Here is a 27,410-nt window from a genome sequence, read left to right on the forward strand (position 1 = left end):
TGTCCTTAATAGCTACGTGATTTGGGGTTTGCATTCATTCTCTAGAGTCATGATTTAGTCACCATTAAAACAGTGGTTGTATTATCTACCTTACCTATCTGTCCCCTAGGGTTGTTGTCAGGATCAAATGAAATAATATGTGAAAGAGCTTTGTAAATCATACACCAATCTAGACATTAGATTTATTATGAAGTCAAAATTTTGCAGAAGCAGCTGACTCCAAGTTTCAAGAAACTGCTTGTCCTTTGGGTATTTTACAGGCAGCCCTTAGTATCCTGACTTTTATTCAGTCAATTCAGGTTAAGAATTAAAACCACAGATTTAAAAACATTAAGATATATCAGAAAGGATTATCTTTATTCACAAAGGAGCAAATGTTTTAGACGATCACAAAATAGACATCTCCATATAAAATAATCAGATGGTGCTGTACACCTAGAGACCGTAAAGAATTTTATAAATATTAAAAAATGTGTTGCTTCCAACTGGAATAAATCATTGTCTTTAAGAAAGTAGTTCTGTGAAATTGTAGCTGATGGTGTACTTTCCATGGCAACCATACCAAGTCTCTGGTACATTTAAGAGAGTTTGTAGTTTTGATATTACTGTGCATGGTTAAGCACCTGGCTGAGATAGAAACTAAAATAACTTTAGAAAATTACATTTGCTGGGATAAAAATCTAATCCTGGCTGCTGACATCACTGATTTGAATTTTTCCCAGCTCAGAACATCATTTACTTACAGGAAGGCCAGGTAACTTCTGGACCTCATCATGCTGAGTGGTTATCTTACAAAGAGAACCGTATATCTGAAGCTCTATCATCACACTCACATTTCTGACATCAGACTAAATCTACTAGATCAAACCTTCTTCTAAATAACACTGCCTGCTCTCCGCCATAGAACCTAGAACAGTGATAGTTAAATAGTGAACATTAATGTGTATTTGGGTACCCCCCTGACAGAGTTGCTGAGAAAACTGAGTGAGAAGATTCAACTCCCCTGATTAGAGAGAATTTTGCATTCCACAGATTTTGTGTTTGTCTTGTCACTCAAGTCAACATAAGCTTCTAATTTACTTTGTGGTTTCCTCTTTGACTCAAGTACTAGTTGTATGTTGTTTAACTTCCAAGTGTTTCCAGCTTTCTGAGTTATTTTCGTGTTACTGATTTACAGTCTAATTCTGTTATAGTCCAAAATGATCTGTATGATTTCAATTTTATAATATCTGCTGAGGTCTGTTTCATGGCTCAGCGTATGGTCCGCGTCGGTCAACATTCCACATGTATTTGAGAAGGATGTACATCCTATTTGTTATCTGGAACCTTCTGTGAATGTCAATTAGGTCAACTAGCTCAACTGGTTGATAACTGCTGTTCAGGCCTTTTAAACTGCGGCTGATTTTCTGCCTGCTCATTCTCTCAGGACTGGGAGAGGAGTGCTGAAGTCTCCAACAGTAACAGTGGATCTGTTTCTTTCAGTTCCACCATGTTTTGCTTCATCTGATTTGAGGCTCTATTTCCAGGCACCTAGGTATTCAGCACTGCTACGTTTTTTAGGTGAACTGACTCCTTGATCCTTATGTAATGGCATCTCCATCTGTAGTAACAGTATTGATCTAAAGTTTACTTTGTGTAATATTAACACTGGTATTGTTGTTTAGTCGATAAATCATGTCCAACTTTTTTGCGACCCTATGGACAGTAGCTCCTCAGAGGAGCCTGGCGGACTACTGTCCATGGGATTCTCCAGGCAAGACTATGGGAGTGGGTTGCCATTCCCTTCTCCAGCGGATCTTCCCAACCCAGGGATCAAACTCGCCATCTCTTACATCTCCTGCATTGCCGGGCAGGTTCTTTACCACTAGCGCCACCTGGGAAGCCTGGTGTTAGCATAGTATATCTTTTTTCTCTCCTTTTACTTTTAAATATCCACTCCTTTACTTTTGAAGTGGATTTCTCTTAGGCAGCCCATAGCTGAATCTTGCTTTTTTATCCAATCTGGCCAATTGTCTTTTCATTGGTGTGCTTAGAAGAGGTACTTTTATACATAAGAAAGTGTGCATTATTTTTGTGATCCCAAGATTAGTTATTTTTTCTGAGGTGTCTTCTTGTTTTGCATTTTAACTGAGATTTTTAAAGCTGTGAAGGGAAGGAAGACAACAGAATCTAATCTGAAACCTAAGGGAATTACCATATACTGTGCCCCAATTTCCTGCCAAGCATTGTGCTCCATCCTTTCTTCTCATTCAGCTAATGTGACAAGCACTAGGGTTCCATCTTACTGACGGAGAAAAGTGAGGCCCACAGCACATTCTCGCCTTCCTCCACAGCGATAAAATATCTAGGCAAAGTCACCAAAGAAGAGCACAACTCCAAGTCCTTCTTATGGCTAGGTTTGCCCTGTGACTTAGAGCTGACTTAGATGAGAGAGAAATTCCTAGAAACCTTTTTCCCCAGGAAAGAGCTGACCTACTGTCTCTGCTTCTTTGTTCATTCCCTCTTCCACCCTACTAACTGAACTGGAGATGTGATGACCAGGTGACACCTAGTACTGACCACAGCTACCCTGGACCACTAGGAGAAGTCTTGGGAATGGGAGAATGCTGAGCTGTAGGAAGCGTGCCCACTCCCTCTGCGGACTCAGTGGAACAGAATCACACCTACCCCTGGGTGCTCTCATGCATGCTCAGCTGTGTCCAACTCTTTGCGACCCCATAGACATAAGCCTACCAGGCTCTTCTGTCCATGGGGATTCTCCAGCAAGAATACTGGAGTGGGTTGCCATGCGCTCCTCCAGGGGATCTTCCCAATGCCGGGATCGAACCAGCATCTCCTGCATGCAGATTCAACGGATTGGCAGGTGGATTCTTTACCACTGAGCCACCTGGAACTCCTCCAACTTTTATATAAGGGAGAAATAAACATCTACCTCGAGTAAGCTCCCATTCTTTAGGGAGTTCATTATTTGTTCTTGAACCCAATCCTAACAGCTATAGCTTACTGATGAATTAACATAATTATACTCTAACCTATGTTTGGACAGATTCATACTAGCATCTTTCATCCTTTTGTGTGGAAGTCACCTGATGGGAAAAGCCGACTCACTGGAAAAGACCTTGATACTGGGGAAGATTGAGGGCAGGAGAAAAAGGGGGCATCAGAGGATGAGATGGTTGAATGGCATCATCAATGATGGACATGAGTTTGAGCAAGCTCCGGGAGTTGGTGAAGGACAAGGAAGCCTGATGTGCTGTAGTCCAAGGGGTCGCAAAGAATCAGACACAACTTAGTGACTGAACAACAATATATAGAACTGGAAGAAAAGGCTATTTTATTTTGTTCACCTGATTTTTTCATCTATTAAATTAAAAATTATCACCAAATGTGGTGGTGGTGCTGGAGATGCTGTGGTAAAATCACATACAATGAGTAGAAGAATTCTAGACTTGGATTTGAGACTTGATTCTGTACACACTAGCTGTATGCTCTTTTGGAAGTCATTTAATCTTTCTGAGCTTCAATTTCCTATAAGAGACACCAGCACCTACTTCACAGCGCAATCTGAATGAATGAATAAATAAAACATATCACATGGCAGAGCTTGGTAAGTACTAAGCACCTGATAAATACAAGGGATTATGATCATAAATTGGAAAACACATTTTCTGTATAAACCCTAGGAGGTAAAATCATCTCACAAATACACTTACAGTGGGGTGTGTATATGTAAGCTGCTAGTTATAAACAAGAGCAAATTGAAAATTTCATTCTATTCAGTAACTTAAGAACATAATAAATAACAATTCAGTGCTTACTATCACAAACTTAGATTACTATCATATCTTTCTATCAAAGCTCTTGGAATTCTTTAATATGTCTTCATTTCATGTTACAGAAAACATTCAGGTATTGTTTGCTCTGTTTCAATTTGCCAGCTTGAATCCAAATGCAGACTTAACCATTTGGCTTCCTGTACAGCACTTGAGAAACTTTGCCAGAATGACTGCTTTATTCATCACTGCTTTCGGCTTTAAAACTACATTTCACATTAATGTTTCTGAAGTTTTCGGGTCAGATGAAAAACGCAAGTGTGAGCTAAGTCACTTCAGTCTGACTCTTGGTGACCCCATGGACTGTAGCCCACAAGGTTCCTCTGTCCATGGGATTTCCCAAGCAAGAATACTGGCGTGGGTTGCCATTTCCCTCTCCAGGGGTACCTCCCGATCCAGGGATCAAACCTGAAGTCTCCTGCATTGGCAGGTGGATTCTTTACCACCGAGCCACCAGGATAGCCCGCTTGGCACATACTAAGCACCTAATAAATAACTGTTTAATGAATGGATGGACTGAGATTAAGAACTAAGCTCTTCTTCTTGGTCCTTCTTACAGACATCCCAGCTTTAGATAAAACCTTTGACCAAGTCTGGATTTACTGATCTCTCAAATGCAGTGACTAGACAGACTATAGTCATTAAGGCCTGGACCTCTATCACAATATGATGACTGTACCTGCTACATAAAGGTGCTCAGAAACTGTTAAATGCAGGAGGGATTCTCTGTCTGGGCAGTACCTTGACCAGGTGCCTTGGCTAGCTGAGGTAGAATAATATACTGGTCTTTGTCCACTTGAGTTCCTAAAACCCTTCTGAATTCCTGGGTGACAGGAGTGTCTCTCAAATTTATAATGAGTCCTTCCGTGACTGAGTTTATGCTAAGGAGGTGACTCCCTGAGGCACCTAGAGAGCCTCAGGACGGGCAGGTCACAGGACAGACCAGGCCATCAGAGGGCTGGAGCTTCTGGGCCCCCTCACCAACCTCCAGGGAGCACTGGAGGATGGGTTATAAAAACTCTCGAACAACGGGATTCAGAAAGCTTCCAGGTTGGTGAACATAGCCAGGTGCCCTTTTCCCTTCAAAGGAACACCGCACAGGTCAAGACACCAGAATTCATGACTTTACAATGGCTGGTCCCCCCATCCCCTTGTCTTTCCCCCTCACAAATGCCGCCTCCACAGTGGCTCAGGGGCTCACAGCTAAAGCACCCTGTGGAGCCGAATGCTGGGCTGAACGGCCTTCCTTTCCCCACACCCCATGGCTTTTTCACTCGGCAGGTGAATTCTGGTTCTCCTCTTAGCACTAATGCAGAAATCAAAGACGACTTCCATACAAAGCCCCAGCATGATGCCTGAGGGGTTCCTGCTGCACTCAGAAGCTTCAGGAAAGCACAGAGGGTAAGGGCACTCGCTGGGTTTGGTACATTTCACCCAGTGGGTCAGGACGGACACCTGGATCTAACATCTGCCCAGGGGAGCAGACATCTCTCCAGGGAGGCGCTCACCCCACAATGGAAGAGTTTGTCCTCCGTCTTCAGATTCAAGGTGCTACACACCTCAGAGCTATGAGTCACCTTGCAGACTGCCCTGTCATCACCCTCTTCTTTAATCAAATTTCCTTCTGATGAAGGGGACCCCGCGGACACAGACGTGAGCCAGCTCCCTCTGCCAGAACCTCGGTCGTTTCCTCCACAGCCCAGGAACCACCCAAGAGCCCGGCCACCGCATCAGAGAGACACGCGTGTGTGGACTGGGGCTTCACCTGAGTCTCACCATCACTGCCACTTCCAGTCCTGTGCGTCCATCCTACTGGAAGGGGTGCCAGGTGTGGGCACCGCACAGGTGAGGCTGGGGAGGGGCCATGACGTGAGGCCGTCCCCACAGGACTGCTCCCCTAGGAGGGGAGAAGAGGCCACGGCCGCCCTGTCTCAATGGCAGAGGAAGTGGAAAACTCATGGTGAAGAAACAAAACACAAATTTTAAGGTAAAAATAATGGCTCCAATGGCAGGAGACCCGGGATTGATCCCTGGGTGGGGAAGATCCCCTGGAGAAGGAATTGGCAACCCACTCCAGGATTCTTGCCTGGAGAATCCCTTGGGCAGAGGAACCTGGCAGGCTATAGTCCATGGGGTTGCAAAGAGTCAGACACAACTGAAGCAGTTAACACTTTCACTTCTAAAAAGAAAGGGTGGGGGAAACTGAAAATCACGACCCCATCCACCGTGCATCCTAAGGGCCCGTGTTCCCCAGGGAAGTCTGGCCTCCACACTTGATGCCTCACAGCTGACCCAAAAACAGGTGCCACCCACCTAGGATGGAGAGACCTGTTCAAGGGCCTTCCTGGAGAAGGAGCCCACACCTGCACAGGTAGGCCGCCCCCAGGACCACAATGGATGGAGAAGAAGCACTCCTCATAACGAGAAGAGCAGGCTGAGGGGACTAGGTCATGTTCATGTCACCTCTGCTGGAATAAAGAATCCCAAGAGCAGAATGGGGTCAAGTAATCGGAATGTGGCAGATCCCTGGTCTGACCTACAGCCAAGAGTGAAAGTCTATGACGGACGATATCCCAGGGTCTAGGGGTCATCCTGTCACTGGTAAGGTCTCCGGTGGTTCAGCCAGAATGACACCATCCTATCGGCCAAAGAGGAGGAGTTTCGAGATGAACCCTAGCATTGTCACAGCCATCCAGATTCACATGGCAGGGTGAACAACGGCAGGAAGCATCTTACCAGGAGTGCTCCCGCTACCCACCAGAGCTGAGCTGCTTCTAGGAGCTGTGCCCTCCCCGGGGCAGAGGGAGGGGTCACATGGGGGGGTGCCTGTCACCCCACACAAGGCAGATGAAGAGATACGCTGCCATCTGTGAGAAGCGGAGTCAAGCCTGATTAGTTCCACTGTGAACTGTTAGCAAGCTGCCTTTATGACAAGAGAGATGCTGCAGAGAAATCAATGCCCTGCCCCCAAGACTACAAGAACCCACCACTGCTCTGGGGAAGATGCTCCCATCTGTCCAGGCAGGTCTGCTCTGATTATTTCTCGAGACCAACTGCTTTTGTTACACGTTCAAATACCAGGAAAAAGACACCCTCTTCCCACTCCTCAGGCCAAGGCCCCACTTACCAACTTCATCCCTGATGTTTGCAAGCTCGATTGACAACTCTTTCTCTTTCACAAGGGCACTTTCATTCTGAAAAAACAAAACGGACACCGAGATTCCCCTCATTTGAGGCTGGATAAGGACTTTCACATGTTTAATTAATGAATCACATTAAGCAAATATTTATAAGTCGAGTCCTTAAGGAGATAATTTTCTCATTAGATAAGCATATACAAAACTTACAAAGCCAAGTCTGACTCATTCATTTGTATCACATTAAAATCACAAAGCTTGTCATATAATATTAATAATACCCTGTGGTTGTGCTTTTCTCTATATTCTACTCTGTGGATACCAACCTACAGTAAATCTCTGCACATTAATCTACTGTTATATATTATTTTACATTTTTATTTATTGTCACCATTAACGAGACTTTTGACCATGAAAATGCCAATGCCATACCTCTCTGACAGACAGATGTTTATTTTACCAAGTCTCCTTAAACTTACCCTTTTGTCCATACATGCACGGCCAGCTACCTAATAAACAATGAACAGAAAACCTAATATGAAACATTTCTCTTTGTCATAAGACCAACACCAAAATTAGAGGTTTCCAAGTATTTTGTTCCACTCTGTGCATTGGTAGAAGAAGAGGAAAACTCCCACTCAAAGTATTATTTACTGCAAAGAATGCCATTTGTCACTAAACGACTGCTAAGTTGTTTTCAAATCAAATTCCTATTAGGACATAAAACAGAGAAGCAGTTGAAGATATGAGTCAGCATCAAGACTTACATTTGTTATGATTTTATTATTAATAATAACTAGGAAAGATGTGTTCTGTAAATTCTTTTCCAGTGAGAGATGCCAAATATACAGGCCTTCAAGGAAAGTTTCTTTCACTCTGCAGAATGCACACTCAATGCAAACATTTCCCAAGAGGGAATTCTGGCTAAAATGGGTACCAAATATCTAGCACAGATATCATCAAGGCCGCATGAACACTTTCTTTCATAACCTCCTCTGACTTTGATGTCAGCACCTCCAGGAGATCTGGGCTGAAGAAGAACAGACAGTCATCACGACTGTGTCCCTGTGTCTCCTGCATTCAGACCCTGGTGACATGTGAGCTACTCTGGGCCCATGGCAGGGTCTCAGGTCACATAAAGGGCATGTGCTAAACAATACTGGAATTTCATGCCAAAATAAAACTCTATGTGCATCATAAGCTGAGAGCTATTTTAGTCACAAGCATTAACAGTGATTAAGTCACGGTTCTCTTGAGACTAATGCAGCAACGATATACCCTTTGGGGGAGAGTGGGCCCCATCTCCCTCATGAAGCTCCCGCATCCCACCCCAGCCTGCAGCATCCTTGCCCTCCAGGAATTTGAAGGCAGGAGACCACCTTTGAGAGCGCATACACTCCCAGTGCCACGCCAACTGCACAGAGCTATCCTGATGGTTAAATAAATTAACACAGGTGAAGCAGTTAGAACAACGCCTGGCACTTATACACTCTATACAAAGTGCTACTTGTTATTACAACTCTGCCGTTTCCTTTGATTTTATTTGCAACTGGATGACATCCTACAGATAAGAGGTGCTTTTCCATATTGAATATCTGAATGTGTTCAGAATTTGCATTTATCTCTTCTCTCTTTTTTTAAAGCACCTTCCTGGCTCTGTTGTGATTCTACTCTAAGTTCAAAGACTAGAGAATACAACACAGGGAAAACGTCTAATCAGACTGATCACAGGGACAGGTCCTTGTTCGAACATCAGTGGAATACAGCCAGCTGACTTGCTACTACAAATTAAGAGAGCCTGATATTCCAGAGAGGGTAAACTTCAGTATTTACCCTGAAATAATCTCAAATTACTGAAAAAACTAACTTGTTTCTGCTCCTCCAATATCTCCAAAATTGCTTCAGTCGTGTCCAACTCTGTGACCCCATGGACTGTAGCCTGCCAGGCTCCTCTCTCTATGGGATTTTCTAGGCAAGAATACTGGAGTGGGTTGCCATTTCCTTCCCCAGGAGAACTTCCCAAGTGAGGGATCAAACCTGAATCTTCTATGTCTCCTGCATCAGCAGGCAGGTTCTCTATCACTAGCACCACCTGGGAAAGAGACATTTTGAATTATATCCCTGGTAGCTCAGCTGGTAAAGAATGTGCCTGCAATGCGAGAAACCTGGGTTCTCTCCCTGGCTTGGGAACAGCCCCTGGAGAAGGGAACAGCTACCCACTTCAGTATTCTGGCCAGGAGAAGAATTCCATGGACTGTATAGTCCATGGGGTCGCAAAGAGTCGGACATGACTGAGTGACTTTCACTTCACATCCTCAATTTGAAGCACAGTCAGAGAACTGAAATACTAACCTTGTCAGAACAGAAATAGCATCACTCACGATTCACTGGAGCTGCTGAGAGTTGCAAAGACTTAGTCGAGGTTGCAAATGGAACAACCAGAACCTAACAAAAAATCCATAAGCCAACTCTGACTGCTAACCCAAAGCCAAGGTTTCCATCAGCTCCTGCAGCAGCCCTGGGATGAAACCCTGGGTGGATGGTACCCGTATGTGGGTATCCCTCATCACCAGCCATCACACCCCACTTTCCAGCCATGGAAGCCTCGGGGACATGGGAAAGGAGGGGCCTGAAGGTCCAGGGAGGACAGGCCTCAGGTAGAGTCGGTGCTGATGATGTGGGTGAAGTTCCTCAGACTTGAGTCACTTGGATGAAAAGCTGACATGTGCGGTCAGGCCTGCCCCAAATATCTTTGCTTGAGGAGAAATGCAAATGAGGGTGAGACAGAGAAGAAGGAAGAAAAGAAAGGGAGGAGGCGGGAAGGGAAAAGAGATGCAGGGCAAACAGGAGGGAAGCCAGTGAGATGAGAGACCTGCACCCTCTCCATTCTGGGAAGCAAAGATGAGGATGATCAATGAAGATCCATCCTGCCCTCATCCCCAACCTTCTGCAAAGACAGATGACCAAACCAATAATCTCAAAGTCATCAAACAGCTCATCAAGGAAGTGTCAGCTGCCAAAGATAAGCAACAAATCTGATGGCTAAAAAGTCAAGGAAAATAACTAAACTTGGGTAAGGTGTGCTGATTGTGTGTCTGCTCATTTGTGTCCGACTCTTTGCAACCCATGGACTGTAGCCCGCCAGGCTCCTCTGTCCATGGGATCTCCTAGGCAAGAATACTCGAGTGGGTTGCCATTTCCTTCTCCAGAGGGATCTTCCCAATCCAGGGATGGAACCTGCATCTCCTGCATCTTCTGCATTGGCATGCGGATTCTTTACCACTGAGCCACCTGAGAAGCCCATGCTGATTACTACATTGTTATTAACACTGACCTTGATCAAACACTGGTGATCAAACCAGTCAATCCTAAAGAAAATCAGTCCTGAATATTCATTGGGAGGGCTGATGCTGAAGCTAAAACTCCAATACTCTGGCCACCTGATTGGAAGAACTGACTCCTTGGAAAAGACCCTGATGCTGAGAAAGATCAAAGGCAAGAGAAGGGGATGACAGAGGATGAGACGGTTAGATGGCATCACTGACTCAATGGACGTGAATTTGAGCAAGCTCTGGGAGTTGGTGATGGACAGGGAAGCCTGGCGTGCTGCAGTCCATGGGGTCACAAAGAGTCGGACACGACCATGAGACTGAACTGACCAAACACTTCCTAGACACCAGACACAGTACAGGGTGTGTCTTTTGCTCACTTACTCTTCCAAATATGGTCAACCAGCTCCATGGTTTATTTTCCATTCTGGAGGACAAAATTGAGGCTCCATGGTTAGGAAATCAGCCGAGTAACATGCACAACTAGCCAGGAAGTGGTGAAGCAGGAGGTTCAAGCCAGGGTCTACACTCTTCATCAAACACTAACATAAGGAGATTCTCCCTCCAACCCACACTTATAAAGACCCAATGTTGACACCCAAATCACACTGATCCTCAGCTTCAATCCAAGCGCAAGTTACCACCAAGCTTTCTACATCTAACTGGAGGACAGGCGCTGCCAGCCCCTGATGACTCTGCTTCACTGAAAATATTCCCTGGCTACATTCACATCCCACCCACCCCTGCCCTCCTTGGTTGGGTATTTGTCCTTGGTGAGGGTTTGTGGGTTACACTTCAGTTCATTTCCATTCCAGCCTACATGGGGCTGTAACACCTGATAGGGTAGCTGTTTAGCTTTTCCTGATCAGTTTTCTCTGACCCTTTCTGACTGCCTCCCCACGCATCCCTGCTGAAGACGCCGGCGCAGCTCTGCTCCAGGGGGCCGGCCGGAGCAGTCTAGCTGCAGCCCTTCTTCCTTAAGTGCCTGTTTTTGAAATGACATCAACTCTTCTAATTTATGAATTCTCTGCATCAATTAAGTTCCTCTTGGTTTTCTTCGAGCCAAACCAGAATGACGTGATGGAATGAGTCAACAGCTTGGACTTCGGGCACAGTGCTCCTCAGGCAGGATGAGAACCTAGAGGGAATTTCCACTCTCCACTCCCTGCCTCGTAGAGTCACCCTTCCACCCTTCATGGCTCAGCAGAGCCCAGCAGGGCCTGAGGTTCTGCTGAGTTATCAGGAGTGAGGCCGCCCCGAAGGTTCCCTTGGAAAGGCTCTCACACACCATCCTCCTTCCCCCATCTTCCACCCTAAACCAGATCCAGGGTGATGACACAGCGGGAAGGCTGAAATACGAGCAAGGTCTCCTCGACGGGCCAGCGTTAGATTAGTGCTTCCCTACATGGGGACTGAGTGGAAAATTCCTCACTGGTGCCAAGCACATGAGCCCCTGCTTTCACTCCAATGGGCTAAAAATAGAACTCAGTATTAGGCATCCAAGCTATCCTAATGATACAGTCCAGAAATCGCCAAGTCCAAGAAGGTTGTTCCTCTAAAACAACCGTTTACTCTAGGATGGGCTTAACTGGAAAGGGGATGCTTGAAGAACGTTCATCTTGGCCCCACAGCAGGAGTGTGTCTTTTTAGATGCCTCTGTGACTCGGCATGTCTCCTTGGCACTCCGAGTCTTCCTGTGCCCCCAGCATGGCCCGCTGCACCCGCAGACGGGATCTCAGAGGCTCCCCGCCATGAACATCTCAGGCTCCCCGCCACCTCTCACCCTACCAGTCTGCTACAGGGAAGCCCAGTTTCTCCTTAGCCATGGTGCTGCAAACTCTTGGGGAACACTGCCCTCAATCTGTCTTGGTTACAGAAGCCTGGCAAAGTATACAACCTGCTCATCACTCTGTGAACTCCAAGCAACTGAATGTGCGGCCAAGCCCCAAACAAGCCTGCCACACTCTTTTATCCTAACATGCCTGGTCAACCAGGGCTGTCTTGTTGAGGCAGCTAGTGCCGCCCATGTGAAATCGGGGATGACAGGAAGTGAAAACGCCCGTTCTTGTTAGTTAGCATCACTCACGTGACCCTCCTTTGGGCATCAGCCACCGAAGCCCCTCCCCCCATTAGGAACCAACAGAACAGCCTGGTTTTTATTAAAATTGAATATATGTGTTTTGAATGATCATCAACACATAAAAGGTTGAGTGAATCTGAGGAGTTTTCACCCCAACTGATACAGAAACAGGAAACATATCTAACATGACACATATTTACTGAGTGCCTTCTATGTAGTATGTTTTCTTGATGGCTCAGGGGTAAAGAACCCTCTTGTCAATGCAGGAGATGCAGGAGACTCGGGTTTGATCCCTGGGTCGGGAAGATCCCCTGGAGGAGGAAATGGCAACTCACTCCAGTATTCTTGCCTGGAGAATTCCATGGACAGAGGAGCCTGGAGGGCTATAGTCCACGGGGTCGCAGAGAGTTGGACACGACTGAGCACATACAGACACTATTGGCAGGCAGACAAGCCAGGCAGGATATTTCTGCCTTCAAGAAGCTGAGAAGTCTCCCAAAGAGTCAGTAAACAAACAAGTGATTACAAAACAATATGATCAAACTCAACTAGGCAGGGCCAGCCTGGGGACTTTCTGAGGCCAGAGGATGGGTGAGCAGGGGGCTAGGAAGGGAGCGCCCCAGGCAAAGGTCAGGAGGGCCAGTGACACCAAATAGCACTTGGGCTATTTCTGGGAACCCCTGTCACCCCATCAGATGGGCCCTTCTTGCCAAGTCTGCCCCTGGTCTGCAACTCTCCCGGAAAGAATGCTTGATCAGCTGTAAGCCTGCGGATGAAAACATCATAAAATTCACTGTAGTTCTGAGTGTTTTTGTCAGCTTCCTCTTCCCCACCTAATTGTTTTTAAAGGACATATGTATGTACATTTAAAATATATATGTTGTTGTTGTTCAGTCACTCAGTTGTGTCCGAGTCTTTGCGATCCCATGGACTGCAGCACGTAGTCCATGGACAGGCTTCCCTGTCCTTCACTCTCTCCTGGACTTTGCTCAAACTCATGTCCATTGAGTCGGTGATGTCATCATATACATGTATGTATGTATGTGTATGTACATTTAAGTTTAAAGATGCCCAACTAAACTTCCTTATCTTTTTAGCCTGCCCTGAAATCAGTGTAGATCAGAAAAATTCGATCACTTGAGCTGGGCCCATTTTTCCCAGGCTAAACAAAAGAGCCTTAACAAGGAGTTAAATTAAAAAAATCTATAGAATTCTGGTATTTGAGGAAACATCCAGATCCTTTTTATTGTGAATTTTTGAAACCCAAAGTGATATACCTACACATGTAATTACAAAGAGCTTAATGGAATTTTTTTCCATTCTTCCACAAAACAATATTGCTTCTCATCCATGAGGGTTTAATTCTACATGGTAAAATTTTGTCTTAATAGGGAAACATTTTCTTTTATATTTCAAAACAAACCAGCCACCAGGTGACGTCAGCAGAACACGTAAGTCTTCAGTGTTGCTTTCATACTGCCTTTTGTGAATACAGCATTCATTTTCAATATTAATATTGTGAAGACGGGCCAGATCCATAATACAGCACATGGAAAATTCCTTTGGGAAGTGGACTGACCTTTTATTCATTTAAGTTATTATGGCTTTAAGGGAGCACTGATGCCATGCTTTGACTTAATCAATAAGAACTATTTCTTTCACATATAATTAGCACAGGCCACTGTATTTTATGTCTGCTTTTCTACTTGGAAATGAAATTTAATACAGACCAGTCGAAGGGAAAGCATCATTCATGTTTAATATTCTTAAATACATGTCAGTGTCTACTCGTGTGGAAAATGAACAAGGCCATATCTGGTTTCAGAAGAAATCAGATGAAATTTCAAGATGGCATCATTTCAGCCTTTGCCCTTGTGCATGTTGGGGTATTGGGCTTCCCAGGTGGCTCAGGGCAGGAGACACAGGAGATACTAATTTGATCCCTGGGTCAGGAAGATCCCCTGGAGAAGGAAATGACACTGAACTCTAGCATTCTTGCCTGGGAAATTCCATGGACAGAGGAGCCTGGCAGGCTACAGTCCATGGGGTCAAAAAGAGTTGGACATGACTGAGCACGCATGCATGCTGGGGCGTTGGTAGCTGGGAAACATCGAGCTTACCTAGGAGGCTGCAGTTAACAGGGGGATGTCAGCCCACATGTGGATTACCAAGGAGCAGTTACGAAAGACAGAGACTCAGGGGGCCCAAGCAGAAAAATTGTGAACTCAGAGGAGTAAGGCTGGAAACTTCTGGATTCCAGAGCAAGCAGAGGGAAGGAAAATTAGCCAGAACCATGATTTTTTTCATCCATTTATGACTCACTGAAGAAGTCTCTTGACCTTTCTGGATTCTATCTTCTTTTAATGACCTTCCCAAATTTATTACTGTCCCATCACCTGAGCGTAGCTGGGAGAAGCAGTGAGGTGCCTTCCCCTAATTCACACCCCTCCCAAGAATTCAGAGAAAAGGTAAGTTAGATTAGCCTCTGAGATGACAATCAACACAGAAAACATCAGGGTAGAGATATGCAAAGTAAGCCCTAAAGGGACAGGACTGTATCTGAAGCAGCAAGAGAGGGGTAGGGTGGGGTGGGGGTATATGTAGTAGAAGAAGCAAAGCTATGGCAGCCTGGAAGAGGCGGTCACCAGGGCCAGTGACAGTCACACATCACACAGCCTCCCGGGTAATCTCAGGCTGCGGGTGGGGGGTGGGTAATGGAACCTGAGGGCACTGGATGCCTAAGTAAGGTAACCCGGTTCAGACTCCATCCTCATCAACTACCTCTTATGAAGCTAGACTTTGACTCTAAAAAGAAATCACCTGTTTAATCAGGCTTGTAATCATTCATTTGCTTGTCAGTTATAGTTCTTATTGTTAAAAAACGGGCTGGCATTCTAGCTGTACATCTAGTTGATTTCCCTTAGTAACTCAACGTTTCTAAGAAGGACCAGCTCTGGGAGGTGTCTGTATGTGCAGAGCTGCCGGCTTCAGCCTGGACCACACTGAGTACACCGGTGGACAGACTCCTGGGGGTCCATCTGGGCATCCCAGGGGGCTTCACGGGTCATACCTTTCCATTCCAGATACCTGTGGAATGAGTCTCTCTACATATTGGCTTCCTGCTCAAATCCCAACACGGATCCCTATCTCTTCTTAACTCAAGTTAAAAAACAGCCTGGGTTTCAGTCTGGTAAACATTCCCCACACTCCCTATGAGCTCGTGTGTACCAATATTGACTCTCACCTTTCACCCAAGTGAGTTAAAACATCTTTACTTCTGCTCCCTTTGCTTAGAGTTACCGTCCTTCTCAAAACTCTACCCCATTCCTCAATATGCAAGTCATGATCCACTTCCTCCAAGAAACCTTGCTTTTGATTCCAGCACTGATTTCTCCTTCCACTGGATTTCAAAAACAGGAATGGTGAGGACCACATAACTTTCACTTAACAATACTTCAGTCTTGCTCTACTGGTTTAATTGCATACGTGTTACTGCTGCCTGCCCCACTTGCATTTTCTCTGGAAAAGGTGGAAATAGAACCAAATAACTGGTAAACTCCATAGGGCAGGCTGTGCCTTTTAAGAATTCTTTGCTAGTCCCCAAAATAACTGGGCACAGAGCAAACCAGCAAGAAATACTGTTGATGCTTTTACTCGTGTTTTTAAACTTAAAATACTTAGGCATGATCAACCTTTAAAAACAGTTTGTTCATTTAACAAACTTTTCATGCATTTTCTACTCTAGGCAAAATTCCATACTTCCTCCCAATAAATTAATGCTAAAGAATCATCTTAAGACTATTATTTCTTAGCCCACCTCTGAAACTGATTACCTTTTCAGGTCTCTTTAATTGTTTCAAGATGTTTCAGAACATCTTTACCCACCCTAGGAGCAAACTGTCAAAGGCATTTTTGCTTCACAAAATCAAGTTTTCTATTTTGTATTTATACAGAATATGGGTCAGGGGCTGGGGGGGAGGGGAATGTTCCTTTTATTTTTTTAAGGTTTATTAAGATGGACTAAGGGCAGCCATGAAATTTAAAAAAAGACACTTACTCCTTGGAAGGAAAGTTATGACCAACCTAGGTAGCATATTAAAAAGCAGAGACATATTACTTTGCCAACAAAGGTCCGTCTGGTCAAGGCTATGGTTTTTCCAGTGGTCATGTATGGATGTGAGAGTTGGACTGTGAGGAAAACTGAGTGCTGAAAAATTGATGCTTTTGAACTATGGTGTTAGAGAAGACTCTTGAGAGTCCCTTGGACTTCAAGGAGATCCAACCAGTCCATCCTAAAGGAGATCAGTCCTGGGTGTTCACTGGAAGGACTGATGCTGAAGCTGAAACTCCAGTACTTTGGCCACCTCATGCGAAGAGTTGACTCATTGGAAAAGACCCTGATGCTGGGAGGGATTGGGGGCAGGAGGAGAAGGGGACGACAGAGGATGAGATGGCTGGATGGGATCACCAACTCGATGGACATGAGTTCGAGTAAACTGTGGGAGTTGGTGATGGACAGGGAGGCCTGGCGTGCTGCGATTCATGGGGTCGCAAAGAGTCGGACACAACTGAGCGACTGAACTGACTGAAAGGCTTACCTAGTGACTTAGTGGCAAAGAATCCCCCTGCCAATGCGGGAAACACAGGTTTGATCCCTGGGTCAGGAAGACCCCCAGGAGAAGGAAATGGCAACTCACTCTATCATTCTTGCCTGGGAATCCCATGGACAGAGGACTCTGGCAGGCTACAGTCCACAGGGTCACAAGAGTCAGACATGACTTAGCGACTAAACAACAACAACAACAAGATGGGCTGAAGTAATCAGAAACAACTCACCGACCATTTTATCAGGTCTCTTTCATGTTGATCCTGGGATTGTCAGAGCTGATGAACAGACTAAAGGATTTTATGGTGGAATTTAAAGAATAAACTGATTTCCAGAGTTTGAGATTGGACTGGAATTCCATAATAGTCTTAGAAGTATCATGCCTGGCCCAACAGGTAACTACTGAATAAACTAACAATTCTGGCATACCATTTATGAAGTTATGCTGAAAGGTGGGTAACTAAATAAAACAAAATTTTTAATTAAGAATGGAAAGCCCTAATCCCCGAGATGACCATCTATGGACATAACATCTATAAAACCTGCAATGGGCATATCATTCTAAAATATAGCAAAGATACATCAAGAAATGTCACTGTAAGCTTAATGAGAAAGTTGAAAATGCTGTGCAAGTTTTTAAGTTTTCATTAGGAAAGAATAACTTGCCTTAAAGTGTGAAGTTTCAAAGCTAAAACATTTGAAAGTCACTTAGACATCACACTGCTAAAGAGAAGAAACAGCATTTAATTATCTTTCTTAAAATCTCCAATTTAAAGACTGACACGGGGATAATATTTTTCAAGGACTTGATGTGAAACAAAAAAGGAGGACAGATTCACTTTAAAATATATTTTCTCGAAAAAGACTTTTAACCAGCTTTTATTTCTAAAACTTTTATATCAGAGCTTAGAAATACGAACATTATAATACTGCTGTGCATGCAGCAGATCCTTCCCTTCTATAATTATTAGTTACAAGGCTTTCTTCAAAACCACTTGGTGACCATTTCTCTTGAAAAAAGGGCCTAATCACTTCAATGCTGGATTGAAGTACAGAAAACTAAGTACAAATGTTGCATATTTCTATTTGTCTAAAGCACATAAATGTCTACGTAAATACTTTAATTCAGTCATGGTGGCAAAAACCAATCCCACTGAGATAGTCATTTCTACTGGAAAAGAAGGGAACAGGTGACTTTTAATGTATCAGTTTAATTTTCCTAGGTGGTGTATAAGTCTACTTTGGGTCAGAGTTCACCCACAGAACTAGTAACCAATTTTTCCCAAGTGACCTCCTTCTAATGAGTTTTATATTAAGCCGTTTATTTCTCTTCACCTGGTCACATACTAGACCTCAAGCTATATAACTGACGCCCACGAGTAGAAAGGAGGCAATTTCATCCTCTCTCGAAATTCCATTTCATGCATCTTTGAGAAATCCAAACATGTGTGATAATAAAACATATCACAGAGGCAAGAGTTCTTGCCAGCACATTTCTAGTCATGAAATTAAAAGCATCTCCTAATCCCTCTGCAAGCTCGCAGTCAAATGTCAATGGCAAAGAAAGGCTTTGTGTTGGAACTGTCATCCCATGCTTGCTCACACTCTGGTCTCCGTTCCCTGGCTGTGAATTTCCCTTCCAGTGAAAACTGGAACACACCCTCAGACTCTCTGGCTCCTTAAGTCTTCACCTCTGTGTTCTGCATCCCTACGTGATGCAAACACGTACAGAGAGCATAACTGGACTGGGGGTGGGAGTGGGGGGAGGCTTGCATCTCCGACCTTAAGCACAGAAATTACAAGGATGGACACTTCTTGTCACAGAGGGTGGCAAACTTTCAAAGTTAGCGGTTGGCCAAGAGAAAACATGTCTAGCTCATCTAAATTCCCCCTCCCGCCCCCCCCCCCCCCACCTGGAATGTCTCAGCTCTCGCAGGTACATTAAAAGGCAGTCAGAATATTCCAAGGATTTCTTGGCAGTTTGGATTTCAAGATGTTGGAGCAGAGCCCTCAACATTTCAAGAGAATGCAACAGTTACATCGGAGGCTGCAGAAAGACAATTATGTAAGACACTGCAGAGTAACACAGCTCACGACTCAGCAGGGGAAGTATACTGCCAGCCAGGGCAGTATATCCTGTTCCACTCACAAGTGCACACACACATGCCATGCTGGGGGGACAGAGACAGAGGCGGCTGGCCCTTTGGAAGGAGAGGGGAGCGGGGGTGTGGGAGGCAAAGTACCGTCTTGTCCAGGCACTGAAGGCAGTTATAAGGCTTGCAGCAGCAGTGGCCCATCCCGGCAGGCTGGCTGGCAGGGGGACCTCCTTCATTCAGCGTGTCAGCGGGTAATCCCTAAGGCGAGGTGATGCCCAGGAGAGAGGGGCGCGCCGCTAGGAGCTGTCACAACTTCCATGTGGTTCCCTTATTTCTCCTAATAACTTCAGGAATCCGGGAGCCCGAGGAAGGAGAGGAGGAGGAGGCGGAGCGCAGGGCGGCCGCGTTAGGTTCCTGCTGCGGGGAGACTGAGGGCGGGAGCCAGGGAGGGAGGGGACAGGCGCAGGGGAGGGTCACTTTGCCACTGGAGTCCTCCCCGTGAGGGGAGTCAGTAGTCGCATAACAAGCAGGTACCGATGCCTCCTTCCTCTGGGAGGGGATCTCCGGCACGCCGCCCCCGCCCTCCCCCGCGCGACGCAGACACGCCTGGAGAGGACGCAGGAAGCACAAAAGAGCCGGGCGTCCAGGGATGCTCCGGGCTGAGGACCACGCAGAGGGCTGGCAGAGACGCGGCTCTGCTCCAGTACTGGCTTTCTGTGTTCCCCGAGAATTAAAAATATTTATCAACGCGATGTAGATGGCCTTTCCTCCCTGCAACCCACCTCTCAGGGCATCATTGCCTGGCCGGGAACCACCCCATCGCTCCTTTTCAAATGTGTGTGCCAGGAACAGTTTCTGCCTCATTGGAGGAAATCTTTATATTTGAAATACAATTGTGAAATCACTTGTCTGGGCTGACAGTCACAAACTGTTCAAGTGGCTTAAGTAATTAAAATTGGGGTGTGGGGCAGACACATTTCCTGGGCATATCAGCATAAAAGTCTTAGAGGACTTGATCTTTCTGGGCAATCTGCAATTTTTCAAGCAATTGAAAAATCAAAAAGGGAAGGGGGTGGAAGTGAAGGGTTTTATTTTATTTTTTTTTAATTTCAAAAGAGATATGATATTTTAAAAATGTTTGCATAATCCTTAAAATGAGATGCATATATTTATAAAATTAACTTTAGACTTCCTGATACCTCAAAGGACCAATCCTGAAATTTACCATCTGCATACAATTACATTGTTGCCCACTAAATCTGCCTAAGACAGGAAGCAGAAAATAGTTAAAATTAGATAATTTTACTAACTTGAGATTTTCCAAGATTTTAATTAAGTAGCACAGGCTATTTAGATTTGGTTGTAGAGAGGTCAAGGATATCCAGTGATTAAATAAGGACAAGAATGTTTGCCTTAAACTTGAAAGACTAAGCTCAAATCTTTAACACTAACAAGTAAACTGACCTAATTCTTTCAGCTGTTTATATTAAGATTTTAAATGTACATACACTTTGACCCAACAGATTGGCTTCTATTCGACAATGACACTCTCATATATAAGTTGGAGTAGACTCTTGAGAGTCCCTTGGATAGCAAGGAGATCAAATCAGTTGATCCTAAAGGAAATCAACCCTGAATATTCACTGGAAGGACTGATGCTGAAGCTCCGATACTCTGACCACCTGATGAAAAGAGCTGACTCACTGGAAAAGACCAGAATACTGGGAAATATTGAAGGCCAAAGGAGAAGGCTACAGCAGAGGATAAGATGGTTAGATAGCATCATTGACTCAATGGACATGAGTTTGACCAAACTCTGGAAGACAGTGAAAGACAGAGCAGCCTGGCATGCTGCAGTTCATGGGTTTGCAAAGAGTCAGACACAACCAAGTGACTGAACAACAACAAATATACAACAGTATATGCAGAGGATTTACACAAATATACAAGAGTATATACAGAGGATATCCAGCACCTGTCCATCATATGAATTGTGATACATTATTGCATGAGATAATGCTTTCATAAATTACAAAGCAAAACTATACACACATATGCATTTGTACAATATATGTCTGCAATGAAGTACAATAAAGCCACTGGAAAAAATGCCATTCATCCAACAGCATTTGGTCCTTGGGGAATGGAACAGGGGTGAGGGATGGAATCTCCACTGTTCACCACCTTGCCAGCACCTGTTCCTTTGATTGTTTTCGGACAAAGTGTATCAGGAGAAGGCAGTGAGCACTGCCTGGCTCTGTGACATCAGGAGGTACAGAGCTGCCCACCTCTCACACAGGCTTGGGCTTCCCACGTGGCACTAGTGGTAAAGAACCCGCCTGCCAATGCAGGAGACACAAGAGATGCATGTTCCATCCCTGGGTCTCGAAGATCCCCTGGAGAAGGGCATGGCAACCCACTCCAGTATTCTTGCCTGGAGAATCCCATGGACAGAGGAGCCTGGTGGGCTACAGTCCATGGGGTCACACAGAGTCAGACATGACTGAAGCGACTTAGCATACATGCACACACACATGCACGCATGCACACAGGCTTGTCCTCCGTGGGAGGGAGCTTAGGCAGACCTCTGAGAGAGAGAGGAGCTGACAGGACCTGGGCTGAAAACTGTTGCTGGGACTTTCAACACTTTGAGAGAAAAACTTTATATTGCAAAAGCAACAGCTTGGTACCCCCATGTTCATAGCAGCACTGATCACAATAGCCAAGATGTGGAAGTAACTCAAGGGTCTATCGACAGAGGAATGAACAGAATGTGTCCATCCATACAATGCAGTATTACTCTGCCTTAAAAAGGAAGAAAATTCTGTCACATGCTACAGTGGATGAACCTTAAGGACACTGAAAGTAAAAAGTGAAACTGTTAGTCACTCAGTTATGTCCAACTCTTTGCAACCCCATGATGTGTAGCCCACCAAGCTCCTCTGTCTATGGGATTCTCCAGGCAAGAATACTGGAGTGGGTTGCCATGCCCTCCTCCAGGGGAATCTTCCCAGCTCAGGGACTGAACCTGGGTATTCTGCATTGCAGACGGATTCTTTACCATCTAAGCCACCAGGGAAGCCCACTTATACTATGTGAAAGAAGTCAGTAAAAAAAGACAGATGCTGTATGATTCCACTTATACAAGGCAGCCAGAGTTGTCAAATTCATAGAGACAAAAAGTAGAATGGTGGTTGCCAGGGGCTGGGGGAGGGGGGAATGGGGAGACCTTTAATGGGCACAGAGTATCAGTTTTCTGAGATGGAAAGAGTTCTAGAGATTGGTTATACCATGGCGTGACAGTACCAAATGCCACTAAACCATACGCTTAAATGATTAAAATGATAACTGTTATGTCATGGGCATTTTACCACAATTAAAAACAAGAAAAGTGGTGGCCTGCATTCCCCCAGGTGTAGCCAGTCCTTGCACAATCGGTATCTGATCAAGTGAAGACAGAGCAAAGCCTCTACTGTGGGCAGAGCAGCAGGACAGGGAGGTTCCGAGAAGCTGACCGTCTCCCCACAGCCATGTGCAGAAGGCTTTCTTCGGGCAGAACTGTCTTTCTGCACCCGAGGAAATGGTTTCCATCTAAATTAGGATTTAGATTGCACTGTCCTAGAAAATGACGGCTTATTCCTATGTGAGATCTGAGTGTGCTTACTCCAGCAGTGCCCACAGGAGACAAGGAAGAGAGGGGAGGCTGCCCCAGAGAAAGATGGATTCAGCTTCTCTTCTTGCGCACAGAGGGTGCCAAGGGGCCGGGGACTGGCTTTGCTCAAATGGCACATGTGATGAGGTCTCAGAGCAAATAACCCAGCTTTTGAGGAACGTACCAGTGTCCTAGAGTTACACCATGTTTATTTTTTTAGAAGTTAAAAAATTTTTAAACATACTCAAAAACAGAGGGATAAATACAAAGAACCTTCCTATATCCATTTCCAGGTTCAACAGTTACCAAGATTTTGGCACATTGGTTTATCGATCCCTTTTTAAAATTTTTTCATATATCCGTCACCCAGATTCAGTCAAAATTTATCAAAATTTAAAACTTAATTTTCACTTGCCCCTTTCCTTTCTTTCTTTTTGGTTAAGGAACTTTAAAGCCAAGCCCTACATACTTTAGTATGCATTGCTGAAAATTCTGAGCATTTTTACAAACCACAATGCCGTTAAAATCCCGAACAAAACGGACAATATTTCTTTGTCATCCAATACCAAGTCTCTACAACATTTTCCTGGTTCCTGACGGAAAGTTCTCTTACAGTTGGTTTTCTTGAATCAGGCTCAAACTAGGTCTGCAGCTGTATTAGGTGTAAAATCTCTTTGCCTCTGGCACTGACAGCACTGCCCTCCCCTCCCCTTTCTTCCTCCCCCCACCCCACTCCGCCATTGATTTGTTCAGAAACTGGGTTGCTTGGCTCATAGACTGTCCCACATTCCGGACTTGCCAGTGTGTTTCCTTGCAATGTCATTTTCTTTGTTCCTACAATCCTGTCAATAACATTTAGTTTGTTAGACTGAGTGAGATTCCTCAGATGGGGCCTCGTGGGCATCATCCTGTATCCTGTCGGAAAGCAACAACTGGGAGTTCCATCTTCAGTGATGCTACAGTAATGGATGTGATGGCTTCATCTCCTTCATCACAAAGTGTCCCATCACTGGCTCATCTGATAGTCCCATTTGTTACTGATTATTACTGGAATCAGTGATTTCACTGGGCATTACAACACGATGTTGTGATTCTACCTACCCTTTTACATTTATTAGCTAGAATTTTTCTATAAGAAAAGAATTTTTTTCATCAACCAGGGCGATTTCAATTCCCAGCAATACAGGTTGTCCAGGAAAGACCAGATAAATGCTCACTCTTTTCAAGTGCCAATTTTCTGAATGAAGACTTGGGGTCCTAATGGTACCCAATGAGGTTATTTGCTTTCTCTTGCTTTTTCAAAGCATCATGATAAACTCCTATTTTTATGTTAATATACACAATGTGTTTTAATCGATTGCACTCATTACCCTTTTTAGATGCTCAGTTGATGCTCATCTCTGACCAGTGGGAGCACCTTCTTATTGGCCCCTGTGTCCTTTGGACACAACTCATTTGTCCCCCTTCTCTGCTTTCTGACACAGTTCTGTATCCTAGGCTCATCTAAAAACCTTAGCGATTTCCTGCTACAGACCTGGAACCAGCCATCCCTCCCCTCAGGCACCCTGGTTCCTTCTAGCTGGGGATGGGAATTACACATCACAACCTGTGTTGCCTGTTGTCTTTTGAGGCTGAGATTTCCCTGGAAGGATGTGGTCTTTCCCACAGACAAAACATCCTTGGAAGAAGTCACTGAAGGAATCAGGATGGGGTCTTAGGACAGGATGACACAGTGACAGCTCCTTCTCTCAGGGCCTCTATATGCGAAAAAATGCTCAGTGAAACTCACTTTGGGGGAAATAAACTGGCCTATACAACATGGCCAAGCCAAAGGCTGACCTAAGAATTTTCTAAAGAGTTCCCCTAGTGCATGGATATCTGAAAAAAAGGTTGAACTTCTTGAAGGCATACAGAATGAGGGGTTAGACTACTCTGATGTGGCACAACAGTAAGCTGTAAAGGCTTCCTTCACAGGAAGGTTTCACAGGAAACCTGTGAAGGTTTCCTCGCAGGCTGAAGAAATCTGGGACATTTTGATCGCTAATATTTAAAAAAGTCTGAGGACTTTCCTGGTGGCTCAGTGGTAAAGAATCCATCTGCCAATGCTGGAGATATGGGTTCGATCCCTGATCCGGGAAGATCCCACATGCCTCAGAGCAACTATGCCTGTGCACAACTACTGAACCTGTGCTCTAGAGCCCGGGAAATGCAACTGCTGAGCCCACCTGCCACAACTACTGAAGCCCACACACCCTAGAGCCCGTGCTCCACAACAAGAGGAGCCACCGCAATAAGAAGACCGAGGACCACAACTAGAGAGTGGCCCCCGCTCACCGCAGAGAAAAAGCCCACACAGCAACGAAGACCCAGCACAGCCAAAAATAAATAAATCAAATAAAAATAAAATTATAGATCCTATCATTTTTTTAAAAAATAAAAAAGCTTGAGATGGTTTTTACCCCTGGTATATTTTTTGCACGGGAGTAAGGAACAAACATTTAGAAAGGTTACAGAAAGGTCTACTGGGATACCTCTTCAGATAAAACCTCACAAACATTCGCTGTTTTACAGCAATAACTAATGACGGACATTAACTGATCATTAGCAGATGCCAGGCACTGTGCTTGCACGCAGAGAGCTCATGTAACAGGGCAATGTGAAATAAGCCCTGCTATTGTCTTCATTTTGCAGATGAGAAAATGACGCTCAGAGACTGTACATCTGGTCAAGTGTACCTAAGGCTGTGAAATGAGAAGCAGGGTCTTGAACTCACATCTGACTCCAAAGCCATGTCTTTACCACTAGGCTTTTATCTGTAAGGCTTACACGATTATGTTTGTGTTATAATCTGGATAAGGGATGTGGGTATGTGTGTGCTCAGTCGTGTCTGACTCTTTGCGACCCCATGGACTGTAGCTTGTCAGGCTCCTCTGTCCATGGGATTTTTGCAGGCAAGAATACAGAGTGGGTTGCCATGCCCTTCTCCAGGGGATCTTCCCAACACAGGGATCGAACCCATGTCTCCTGTGTCTTCTGCATTGCAGGCGGATTCCTTACCCACTGAGGCATCAGGGAAGCCCAAGATTTCATTTGTGTTATAATCTAGATAAGGCATGTGGGTATATAAAAATATAAAAGGAAATTCAAACACATTTATGAAGTTGCCCCACATTTTCAGAACTTGGATCAAGAGCCTCTACTGTACTGTTTCTTTTTTTTTTCATCAAGGAACATTCACAAATGTACAATAACTTTAACTATGTACAAATAACTTCAAATTGACATAGTAGAAACCAAGGGCTAAGTCATTGTTAAAATATTCAACTTTATTATTCCTGTTTCTCTGTCTTCCTTGAACTTGGAACTCCTTACCCACCCCTCATCCCCAATCACCTGTGGGACCCAAGGCTCCCTGTGCTCAAACCCACCTGACCAGTCCCACCACTTCACCTCCTCTGCCTGACCCTCCTGCTGGAGTGAATTTTCTCCTCTGTGATTTCATGACATTCTGTTCCATGTAATCATCATTGTTTACATTTGTCTTCCCCCAAATACCATGCCTTCTTGCTGAGCCTCACTCTCGTCCACACCCACAGCACCAGCCACCAGCCTTGGGACGAGGTCCCCGTGACCATCTCCTTAAGTGATGTGGGAAGGACCAGACTGGACTCAGTGGTGGCGGCTTCTTGGCAGAGGTGTCTTCTCAGCCATGGGGCCGCTGGCAGGAAGTCAACGAGATAAAAACTGTATGTCTGTCTCACTATGTATTTCAAAAGAAAACCATGAAATACGATCATGAAAGAGCCTCTTACAGATCGCCAAGGCAACCATCTGTTTATTTTGATTCCACTGTCCCTGCTCCTCCTTTTTCCATGCATCGAAAATGTGAGCTCCTGAGCTGGATTTTATAAACGGAGCTGCTAGGAAAATATGCGTAGTTTTTACCAAACACAATCCATCTAGAGATTTCAATGCGGTGAGAACGGGCTGGAAAGGGAAAATACAAACCAGAATTCCTTAAACTGGAAATAGTTGATGGTTCGGATCATTTGCATACAGACAATAGATGCTCTGAAACACCTCTGACGTAATAACCAGGATCTAGAATATTAAGGATATAAAAAAAGAAACAAATGACATATATACTATTCTGTTCTTAGATGCTTATCAAAAGAAAACTATAAAAATGTCACCTTTCTGTAATAGCTGAGTAGGAAGGCTGCTACTTAGGTATGACAATCTTTTTTGTTTTTCATCTGTTAGTCTTTGACAGTACCTTTTTTTTTTTTCTTTTTAAGTCAGTGACTAGGATGACTCTTCTGCATTATATTCAGAAGAGCTGACTATTCTTGTAAGAGGAGTGAAATTCAACATGATCTTTACTAGCTGGATAAACAAGCTAGACAAGATTGGATAACTGATAGAATCAAATACCGAGATGGGATGCAGCTGGCAAAGCTGCCAAGTGTGTCTGTCTATCTGACAAACGTTAGCTAAGAAGCGTGGTCACCGTGGACCACAAGCAGAATATTAATCAGTGATGTGACTGACTGGCCATTATAGAGAGAGGATGAAAGGATTTGGACCAATCTAGGTGTCTGCCGCAGTGCCCTGACCCTCCTTACCATACCGTGGTGAAGCAGCAGCCTCACCAAGAGCAGACTGGGATCACTGCAG

At 44.8% G+C, this 27,410-nt stretch overlaps 1 protein-coding gene across 5 annotated transcripts in view; it reads right to left on the bottom strand.

The window, feature by feature from the left end:
- MTUS2 (microtubule associated scaffold protein 2) overlaps positions 1 to 27,410 on the bottom strand; it is a 369,171-nt gene that overhangs the window by 41,930 nt on the left and 299,831 nt on the right. For 4 of the 5 annotated variants that reach the window (XM_043891579.1, XM_043891576.1, XM_043891578.1 and 1 more), the window contains one exon: positions 6,961 to 7,027. In XM_043891579.1, the coding sequence (XP_043747514.1) occupies positions 6,961 to 7,027 (67 nt within the window). Of the gene's footprint in view, positions 1 to 6,960; positions 7,028 to 19,228; positions 19,641 to 27,410 lie in introns of those variants that run through there. The other variant, XM_043891580.1, reaches the window with a different exon arrangement.

Source organism: Cervus elaphus, chromosome 30, assembly GCF_910594005.1.
Source record: "Cervus elaphus chromosome 30, mCerEla1.1, whole genome shotgun sequence".
NCBI classification, from domain to species: Eukaryota; Metazoa; Chordata; class Mammalia; order Artiodactyla; family Cervidae; genus Cervus; species Cervus elaphus.